Raw genomic sequence first — 10,713 nt, 5'->3', positions numbered from 1 at the left:
TACATAATGACTTTTTTACTGGAATACTCTTCCCTCCTCCCTCAAAACTTTACCTACGTAATTCTTAGCACTTTTTTAGATTTTTAGCTTAGAGTTCACACTCACAAGCCTTGCCTGTCCCCATAGAGTAGATCAAGCCTCTGTTTTGCTATTTCACAGATCCCCATCTTTTATAACACTTATCATAGCTTGTGATTATATATAATGAGTACTCTTTGAACAGTTCCAGCTACCGTCATAAATTTATGAAGTCAGTATCATGCCTCTTTTACTCACATTGAATTCCCAACCCCTGGCAGAATGCCTAGCACAGGTTAGGTAATCAATTTCTGAGTGCAATAGTATAAGAAAGACAAAACCCAGGACAAGCTGGATCCATGGCAGTGGAATCAACTACAAATCTGGCTACCAAGGACAGTAGCTTTGTAAACACGGTGAGATCAGGGAATCTTAGAACTCAGCCTGATTCCTGCTCTATTGCTGTCTCAGGGATCAGGATCAAATCCAAAAATTGAGAGCCAACTGTAGGATAGAGTTCATGGACAATAAAAATAAGAAGCTGTGCCCACTTTTCAGTCTGGCTGGTGGTAGAGAGCCTCAGAGAATGTGGTGGCAGCTCGAACAGGACACCAAATCTGGGGAACCTTTGGAAGGGCACATGGAAGGCTGCAGTTCTCAGCTCACCCTCCTGTGTTCCCTGGGCCTTTTTCTTCTAACCTCATACCTTTCAGTTTCCCCTCCAAGCCCTCCCATCCATGCAGAGCTAGCTCTTATCACCACCTTTCCTCCTATACAGTCCCTCTTTTCCCATAGCCCACAAAGAATCAGACTCAGGCAGCAGACGACATTGGAGACTGGATGTAATTACATCTCAAGATAGGCATTAGCAGAACTCAGACCGTGACCCCAGGATGGTACAGTGACAGGGGTGGTTGGGTCACTTATAGCACCCCCACCTTGTTCTGGCTCTCATTCTTCCTCACTGACTCTGGAACAACATTGTCTCTGCAGTAAAGAGTATCATAGTAAATTTGCTTCATAGTGCAGCTGCATTCAAGAATGGCTGGGGGTGGGGGAAGTTAGGGACTGGAGCTATGGGAGGAAAGGCACAGAGGGAAAGATACGGTGTGAACAACTACGGCTCCTACAACTGCCTCAGCTTCTCCACAGCAGCATCCACGTCACCTCCTGTGGCAATGAGGGCCTGGAGATTGGCTTCAGGATTCAAGAAGCCCATGGCCTGCAGTTGCTCTAGCTGCACCCGGAAGTGAGTCTCGGGTGTCGGCTGCTGAGGATTGGTGCCTGTCAAGGCTTGCAACATCTGGAGGAAGGGGGTAGAATGGAGGCCCAGCTCCATAGAGCCCTGTGCTGAGGGAACCTCAGGAGCTGGGGGAGGCAAAGGATCCTCAGGCACAAGGGGACTCTCTCGAGGCTCTGTATCTCCCGCCATACTTCCCAGCCCTGTTAGACAAGGCATGAACCAGAGGAAGAGGCGAGGGGCTTCAGTAGCCAAGATCTGCAGACCCTGCTCAATCTGCAGCAGGGCATGCATGGCACGCGGGTTTGCCATGGCTGCCTGAAGGTGCAGCAGCAGTGGCAGTTGCCAGTGCATCTCGTCCTGCAGCTGTGGGGCCTGATTCATGCTGGTTGGCCTCAGAGATCTTGGATAAGCCAGTGGCGGTGGCCAGACACGCTCAGGGGTTCCAGCAGCAGCTGCTGTGGGCAAAGGTGGGGAAGGAACAATTTGGGTCCTATTGGCAGCAGGCCCCAGCCCGGAGACAAGATCAGGCATGTGGATGCTGTGGCCAGTGGAACCGTTCCCTGCACCATCTTGACCTCCATCTTTTCTAGCACTGCTCTCCATGGGATATCTCAGTAAGGCTGGGCAGGAGGGCTTTCCCTTGATTGCAACTGACTCCTTGGGGAGAGCCTGGCCTGACTCAGGTTCCTGGGATGAGGGTGAAGCTGGAGGAACTTGGTTTCCTGGTGGTGGAGGTGGTTGTTCTTGGCTTGGACTGAGGGTAGATGCCATCCCCTGCAGATAGGTTCCCAGGGACTGGGGGGTCTCATGCAATTGTTGGAGATAGTCATAGAGCCCTATATTCCCTAGAATATTGGGAACCCTATTTCTAAGTTCAGATATATCCTGGTCCCCAGGCCTTCTGCCCCTCCTGCCAGCTGAGCCTGCATATGTGGAAGTCCAGGGATTGGGGAGAGGGTCACAATTCTCCGTCCTTGAGGGTTGGCTGCTGCTGCTGGTAGCATTAGCATTAGTGGTGGCAAAGGGATTGCCACCAAACTGCTCCTGGACTGCATTGAGCATGGGGTCCATAATATCTGTATACATGGTTCGGAGCACATTGTAGCCACCCGGGATGCTCTCCAGGTTGCTGAGCGCCCGGTCCTGGCTGCGCATCATCTCTTGCATCATGGCAGGGTTACGTAGAAACTCCAGTGTCTGCCGCATGATTTCAGGATTGTTGAGAATGTGCCCAATCTCGGGGTTGTGCTGAATCAGTTGCTGCATACGAGGATTGTCAAGAACCAACTGGCGCACCAGGCCTGTGTTGGACAGCAGACCCTGGATGAAGGGGTCATCAATGATCTGAGCCACAAATTCAGGCACAGATACATGCTGCCACACCAGTGAGCTTGGCTGGTCAGGGAAACCACCCAAGGTCAGGCCTAGCCCATTGAGGCCTGTGAGGATACCCAAGCTAAAGGTAGGTGGCCCATCTGCTGGGTAAATGGAGCTTGGCTGAGGGAGTGACCCAGGGCTTGGGGCTGGGGTAGGGACTGAAGCAGCTGGGCACTCGTTGCCCATGGTGCGACGCTGCATCTTGATGACCAGGTGGACGGTGAGGCCATCTTGGACCCCACACTGTGCCAGCGAGTCAGGGTCCTTGAGGATTTTGCCAGCAAAGATTAGGATCAGCTGATCAGGGTGGGCCTTAAAGCGCTGGGATATCTCTTCCTTCAGCTGCTGGATGGTGCAAGTGTCTGTAACTGAGAAATCCTCCTTGTCCTTAGGCGTCTTCACTGTCACCTTGATGAGGTGGGGATCTTGGACCAGTGCTGGGCTGCCCTGTGGCAGGGCCTCTCCACTTTTGGCCATAGTGGGCAGCAGGAGGCCCAGGTCTGTGGGGACACAGCTGCGGGGAGGCGGAGGGGAGACCAAAATCATCCTTTTGGGCAGTGGTGAAAGGAAAGGTGAGCAGGGGGAGGATTTGGGGTCTCAGGGTGGGGGAACTAGAGGGTCCACATAGAAGGGGCTATGAGGGCATGGGATAGGATGCCTTAGGAGGATTTGGGGTTGGAGAGACGGTGCGGATCATGGGAGGGAAATCTGAGCCCTAGGAAAGAGGTTGATAGTTGATGAATGAAGGGCAAGGGCAGCCTGAAGGACCTGGTTTGGGGAATACATACCGATCAGCTGTGGCCCCGTCCTTCCTCTTAAATAGGACTCCAAACTGCCCTCATCTTGCTGAACAGCCACCCCTGAAGCCTTCTACACCAGAGCCCACTCCCCCAGGTCACTTCTGTGACCTCAGCACTGACATCACGGCCTCATACAATGGATTCTTGAGACTTTTCCAAGGTACTTGGGATTCTTAGGGGCTTCATCTCCCCCCACCCTTCAACTCTTCTACTTCCTTTATCTCAATTGCCTTCTTCATAGTGAGGGTTCTGGGCTGACCCTTCTTTCTCAAGCCAAGTGTTCTGCTTTCACACAACCTGGTAGGTGGTATGTGGAAATTCAGACAGGGGGTGGACAATTAAGAAAGGCTTCTTGAGCCCTTATGTCCCCACGAAGACCCCAATTCAGCTACTTGCTAGTTGAGCCTCTTCTTGGCATTGTTATGTTCCTATGTCCTCTCTGATTCAACATTAGCCACGACAAATCAATCAACATATTGACTTTCTGATGAGTAGGATGTAGAGTATAAAAGAGAGGTTCAAGATGAAATAAACTTTTATTTTACCTTTTTTCCCCTATTATTATTATCCCCCAGAAAAATTCAAGGAATGTATTGGCTATTTGTTGAGGTAAAAGACCAGGAAATAAGGTTGTTAAATAGAAAATTAAGTTCAGTCTATTTCATATCCAAATGAAAATGTTAAGAAGGTAGTTCTACACTGTGAGGCTGACTTCATCAGCATCAACAGAGTATGTGGAGCGGTATGTGTGTGTATATAGTAAAAGGACAGAGGTAAAAAGACTGAATTGTGGACAGTACGATATTTAGAAGTCTGAAAGATTGGATGAATTCAGCAAAGGAAATTGAAAAGAAATAAAACATTAAGTCAGAAAAGGAAATTAGAGAAAGAAGTCAAAGGACAAAGTTTCAAAAAAAGAGAAAGTAAACAAATGTGTCAAATGATTCTGGTAGGTAATAAGTGAGGACTGAGAATTGGCTACTGCGTTTGAACAAGAGAGACCAGTTAGACTAAGGGCCATGATGAGATCAAGTCTGGAAGAGTAGTGAGGCCAGAAAATCTGATTGGAGTGGGTTTTAAAGTAAATGGGTTGGAAAGGAAGTGGATCCAAGAAGAGTAAATGAGAAAAGGCTGATGGCTGCACAGAAATGGGGAATAAATCTTTTTGTGTGTGTTTGTTTCTTTGTTTATTAAGACAAGACAATTATAATATACTTTTATTTTAATGGAAACAATCCAGTGAGGAAGAGCACAGTGATGCAGGAGAAAGAGAAACAGTTGTAAGAGCAAATTGTTGAGAAGATAGAGGGATTGGAATCAAATGCCCAAGTGAAGAGCTTGATTTAGGATCATGGACAGTTTATTCATTAAAAGAGGATGAAGGGTGGAGTATACAGGTATAGATGCAAGATAGTTGGTTGAATTAGTGGCAGACAAAGGTGAAAGTCACTTTTGATCACTTTTGTCTTCTTGTTGGAATACGGAAAATATCATCTGAGACTGAGAATAGATATTGAAGGGCTGTTGAAAGTTTTAGAAGAGCATATAAGGTATGAAATAATCATCTCAAAGAATATGGCTAGAGCATTGGATCTCCAAGTGTGGTCCTTATATCAGTATCATCAGCATGACCTGGAAATTGTCAGCTATGCAGAATTTGGGGCCTTCCTGTAGAACCACAGAATTGAAAACCCTTGGAATGAAGCTCAGAAATCTGGGGGTTTTGACACACCCTCCAGGTGATTTCTGATGTAAATTCTAGAAAAAAAGCATTAAAATAAGAAAATGTATTAGGCATACAAACAGACCAACTAAAGCCTTGGTAATGAATTTAAATAAGACTAGTCAGCACAGTTATATGATTTTCTTTGCCTACACAGAGATTGGAGAAAGCAATGGCACCCCACTCCAGTACTCTTGCCTGGAAATTCCCATGGACGGAGGAGCCTGGTAGGCTGCAGTCCATGGGGTCGCTAAGACTGAGTCATGGGGACATGACTGAGCGACTTCACTTTCACTTGTCGCTTTCATGCATTGGAGAAGGAAATGGCAACCCACTCCAGTGTTCTTGCCTGGAGAATCCCAGGGATAGGGGAGCCTGGTGGGCTGCCATCTATGGAGTCCCACAGAGTCGAACACGACTGAAGTGGCTTAGCAGCACACAGAGATTAGGCAGGGTTGGATATAAATGTTATAACCATCGTGAGTTTGCTAGGTGGGTATTATATCAGAATAATTATGATAGATTGAGTAGTGTTGAAGCTAGAAAACTATGTTTGGGAACCTAAAGTAGGTACATGAAGAACATGTACCCCACTTCTAAGTTCACAGAGAAGGAAAGAAACAGTCATCACTGCTGGAGAAGCAGTCTTCTCAGCGAACACTCAGATATTAATCACAGCAAAAAGGTGAGGGAACATTGAGAGATAAGGTTGTAGGTATGAGTTTCACTGTTGCTAAATTGAATCCTAAAAGGTAGAGTGGGAAAAACCGACAAGTGGAAACTGAGTCACATGAGGGAATTTCAGAGCATATTGACAGAATCAGGAAGATAATCTGGAGAATTTTGGCTCCTTATGTAAACTGAGGATAAAATATTTAATTGGATTAATAGAGATATCTTAATGGGGAAGTGAAAAATCTGTTTCTAGCTATAATTTTCTTTCTTGAGGGGGCTTCCCTATGGCTCAAATGGTAAAGAATCTGCCTGCAATGCAGGAGACCCAGGTTTGATCTCTGGGAGAAGGAAATGGCAATCTGCTCCAGTATTCTCAGTTAGATTGGAACTTGTCCTGCATTTCTCCAACTCTAGTCTTTGTCACTCAGTTGTGTCTGTGTCTGACTCTTTGTGACCCTTTGGACTATAGTCCACCAGGTTCCTCTGTCCAGGGGATTTTTCAAGCAAGGATACTGGAGTGGGTTGCAATTTCCTTCTCCAGGGGATCTTCCCTATCCATGGATTGAACCTGCATCTCCTGTGTCTCTTGCATTGCAGGCAGATTCCTTACCCACTGAGTCAGGTTTTCCTGATGGTCCAGATAGTTAAAGAATCCTCCTGCAATGACGGACACCCTGGGTCAGGAAGATCCCCTGGAGAAGGGAATGGCTACCCACTCCAGGATTCTTTCCTGGAGAATTCTATGAACAGAGGAGACTGGCCAGCTACAGTCTATGGGTCACAAAGAGTCGGACATGACTGAGTGACTATCACTTCACTTCATTTCTTTGACCTGTTTCTTTTTGATAGGCCATGGTGATGGAGTGGGACCTTTGGCAGCAGATTTACTGAAGCACTGGGAGCTTAATGGAGCTTTCTTTACTCTTGCTGATGGTCACGTCGGGGCTGAAGGATGGGTGACCTGTGAGGACCACACAAATCTGAATATCCCTCACCTCCTCCACTGCTCCTGCCCTATTCCCAGACACCACTGTCTCCCACATGCTAGAACTAGTGTTCCTGCTTCCAGCTTTCTCTTCTACAACAGTGTTCCACTCTCAGCAGCCAGACTGACATACTGAACTACTCTATTCCTTTGCTAAAACCTAGCAATGATTTTCTTTTGTATTCATAGTAAAATCCAAAGTGATCACCAGATCTACAAAGCTCTTCGTGATTTCTAATAATTCTCTTTTCCCCCTTATTTTTTAGTTCACTCCTCTCCAGCTACACTGTCCCTTGTTATTCTTCAAACACAACAAGAGTACTCTTATCTCACAGCTTTTCCTCTTATGCAGCCTTCTCTGCCTGGAACAATGCCTGGAACAATGCCTGGAATTGTATGTGTTGCTCTCCCAAGTCGTGATTTCTGCTCAACTGTCTCCTTTCAGAGAAGCCCTCCTTTATGATCCCCCATTTAGCACAGCTTATCCACTGCATTTTTCTTTATAGCACTTATAAATACCTCATGTAGCTATACATTCAGCTGTATTTCCTAGAGTAGGAAATGGCAACCCACTCCAGTATTCTTATCTTGAGAATTCCATGGACAGAGGAGCCTGGCAAGTCGTAGTTCATGAGGTTGCAAAGAGTTGGACGCCACTGAACACACATACACGTATTTCCCTCTTTTCATATGAGTATGTTATGACTGTCTTCCCTACATGTGGGTCTATTTTGGTCTCTAAGCATTTGTGTGCAGCTGTCTATACACATGAGTATGTGTACTGTGTGGTGACTTTATATGCCTATATATGTGAATCTTGGGCTGTTAACCATGTGTGCATATGTGTTTGAGGTTATATGTGCATGTTCTTGGATATGTGAGCATGACATGATGTCTGACATATAATTCTGTGGGTGCAAATATGCTTTTCTATTTTAACATATGCATGTGGTTGTGGTGTGTGTGTGCTCACGCATGTATGGTACATGAGGTAGGGTTATTACACATTGACAGTTGAATTTTTCATTTAAAAAAAAAAAAAAAGGCCAAACTTCAGATGGGGTCAAGTTGATGTAGCCATTTTATTGACAGATCTCTCAGCTATGGCCAATGGTCTATTATTCAGTAAAGAAAGCACTGTTTGGTTTTTCCCATTCTAGGACTTCTCCTAACCAGAAGCACCAGAAAAGATGAAGGCAGATGAGGTAGTCAAATGGGTTGGCAGGCAGGTAGCAAAGCAAATAGGTATGCCCAGTGGTTAGGATCCCTGGGATCTCCTGAGCTTCTGGATGGCAGCGCTGGTGTCTCCCTCGGTGGCAATGAGGGCCTGCAGATTGGCATGATGGTTTGCAAATCCCATGGCCTGGAGATATTCCATTTGCTTGCTGAAACGAGTCTCAGGGGCTTGTAGAGGGTGGGAGGGGTCTCCAGCTAGGGACTGTAGCCTCTGTAGGACTGCTCCCGATTTGGGACAGGACTCAGGTCCTTTAGGCTCAGCCATATTGGACACATCCCAGGTCCAGGGCACTGTGTCAGGGTAGCTGCAGCTGGGTGCAGGAAGCCAACCCAGGCCCCATAGGTAGGGAGCAACACAGGGTAGAAGAACAGGAGCCTCAGTGGCCAACAGCTGCAGACTCTGCTCAATCTGCAGTATTGCTTGTGATGCTTTAGGGTTGGCTAGAGCTAAAAGCATATCGGAAAACTGAGTCTGCTGCAGAAATGCAGGCAGTTGCTGCCTCCACTGTTCACTCAGCTGGGGCACACTCATGAACAACATCATCTGGTCTGCCAGGGAAGGGTTGTTCAAGAGCAGTTGCATCATGTTTCCTTGGATCTGGGAGCTGGTCTGCTCATTTGATTGCTGGAGATCATCTAATTTCTGGTTAGAGCTATCTAGAGAAATGGTGGCATCTTTGTCTTCTGCCTGGGGCAGCTGGTTGAGCTCTCTGCTAGGTAAGGCTGGTATCCCAGTTGGCTGCTCCACAGCACTAGCATGACTTTGACCATTAGTGGAGTTAGAAGTACTGGCCCTGGAAGTATGATTTGCCATGTTGAGGGTAGAATTGACTGAAGTGATTGAAGATACACCTCGAGAATTAGCATAGATGACTCGGGCTGTAGGGGGCTGTGGGAGATGTTCCTGTTGTTCCTGGGATGGTGGTGGAGATGGGAGTGAACACTGGACTTGCTCTGGCACTTGTCCTCCCAGAAGAGCTGTGAAAATGTTGCCCCCAAATGGATCTTGTGTGCTGTTGAGCATCTGATCACTGAAATCAGCAGAACTCTGACCTGAGGCACTGTCCCATCCTGGGACAGTCTCTAAGCCTACATATGACTGTGGGTTCGGTGGACTCTCAAGATTCTGTGCAGGTTGCTGGATCTGCATTATTTCTTGAATCACTGCCAGGTTCCTGGCCAGCTCCAGAGTCTGCCACAGGATCTCAGAATTGTCAAGGAAGTGTGAGACCTCTGGGTTCTGCTGCATCAATTGCTGAGTGTCTAGGTGTTCTGAGATGAACTGTCTCATGAAGTCTGTGTTGGACAGGAGTTGCTGGATGCTAGGATTCTCCAGTATCTGTGCTATGCGCTCTGGACTACCCACTTTCAAGTCCTGGGTATGCACCTTGGGCACATCCTCTGAGAGAGCTGACTCCACTGGTGTGTAACCCACACCAACAGATTGGTATACCCCACTACTGTTTCCTTTTGTGTTTTTGTCCTGGTGGCAGGGATGGGCTAGGGATCTGGAGCCGTTTTTGGACTTGATGACCACATGGATGGTGTGACCGTCCAGGATGCCCCTCTGGCTCAGCACATCATGGTCTTTGAGAAGGCGGCCCATGAAGACAAGCACTAGTTGGTCCATTTGACATTTAAAGTGAGCCGACAGCTTCTCCTTGAACTGCCTTACCGAGGTATCATTGGCTATCACAAAGTCTTCCTGCTTGCCTGGTGTCTTCACTATCACCCTAGTGACAACCGGAGAGATCTTCTTCTCTGCAGGCAGCCCTGAATGATGCCCACACTGGGCCATCCTGGGTGTTCGAGCAATGACATGCGGCATGGACCTTAGTGGGTGGGCAGATGGGGAGCAGGTGGAAGCAGGGGCAGAGGGGTGAGGGCAGGCAAATACTTCCTCTGGCCTCTGTTTCAGGTGTTGCGTTCGCAGGCCACAGGCTGGTTTCCTCGTTGCCCCAAAGGGGATGAGTGACCAGACTGGGGCCAGGTATTTTGTGATGTTGTACCCCCACCCCAGTTCTCTAGATACGGCCCAGCTGAGGCCTGTTGTGGCTACTAATTCATTCTTGATATAAAGTAGGCTAAGTGGAGATGACTCATGCCAGGGCTGCCCCTCCCCCGGCCCCACCCACCAAAAGCACAGCTCTTGAGAAAAGGGATATTGTGATGTCAACCCAAGCCTCACAGTCTCTGGCTGAACTAGTTGGGAAAGGAAACCTATTTGGGGATTCTGGGTCTTCATAATAAAAGAAAATAAGACACTTTTACAGGAAATAGAGGGCAAAGTTCTCAGAATACAGCTATTAAAAGTACAGACTGCTTAGTCATGGTTGCTCAGTCATGTCTGACTCTTTGCAACCCCATAGACTGTAGCCCACCAGGCTCCTGTGCCCACGAAATTCTCCAGGCAAGAATACTGGAGTGGATTGCCATTTCCTTCTCCAAAAGACTGCTTACATAGTCCATATGTTTCTCTGTGGTGCTGTGTGTGAGTCCCTTGTGGGGATATCAGGCTTGTGAATGAAAAGCTAGGTCTATTAAAACCATAGGTAAAACCATATACCTGTAGGTAAGAAAGAAATTTCTTCCACAAGAAGGAGTTTATTCCTTTTTTGGAGATCTGGAAAAAGTGAAGCCTTAGAAAGTAAAGGTG

The 10,713-nt window shown here is 47.3% G+C and overlaps 2 protein-coding genes across 2 annotated transcripts; both read right to left on the bottom strand.

Annotated features, from left to right (window-relative positions):
- Window positions 1-853: 853 nt before the first annotated feature.
- Window positions 854-3,559, bottom strand: UBQLN3 (ubiquilin 3). Its single transcript, XM_070803793.1, has 2 exons — window positions 3,427-3,559; window positions 854-3,152 (listed from the first exon to the last, which is right to left on the bottom strand). Exon 2 carries the CDS (start codon window positions 3,113-3,115, stop codon window positions 1,145-1,147), a length of 1,971 nt encoding a protein of 656 aa, XP_070659894.1. The 5' UTR covers window positions 3,116-3,152; window positions 3,427-3,559; the 3' UTR covers window positions 854-1,144.
- Window positions 3,560-7,889: 4,330 nt separating this feature from the next.
- On the bottom strand, window positions 7,890-10,160 carry UBQLNL (ubiquilin like). Its single transcript, XM_019974261.2, has one exon. The coding sequence runs from the start codon at window positions 9,883-9,885 to the stop codon at window positions 8,080-8,082; it is 1,806 nt and encodes a 601-aa protein (XP_019829820.2). The 5' UTR covers window positions 9,886-10,160; the 3' UTR covers window positions 7,890-8,079.
- Between the last annotated feature and the right edge of the window lie 553 nt (window positions 10,161-10,713).

The sequence above is a fragment of the Bos indicus genome, chromosome 15 (assembly GCF_029378745.1).
Source record: "Bos indicus isolate NIAB-ARS_2022 breed Sahiwal x Tharparkar chromosome 15, NIAB-ARS_B.indTharparkar_mat_pri_1.0, whole genome shotgun sequence".
NCBI classification, from domain to species: domain Eukaryota; kingdom Metazoa; phylum Chordata; class Mammalia; order Artiodactyla; family Bovidae; genus Bos; species Bos indicus.
This window is presented reverse-complemented; position numbering and strand designations above follow the sequence as displayed.

Excerpts from the sequence above, each read along its gene's own strand:
- UBQLNL (XM_019974261.2), bottom strand. The coding sequence starts at position 9,885 with ATGCCGCATGTCATTGCTCGAACACCCAGGATGGCCCAGTGTGGGCAT.
- UBQLN3 (XM_070803793.1), bottom strand. The coding sequence starts at position 3,115 with ATGGCCAAAAGTGGAGAGGCCCTGCCACAGGGCAGCCCAGCACTGGTC.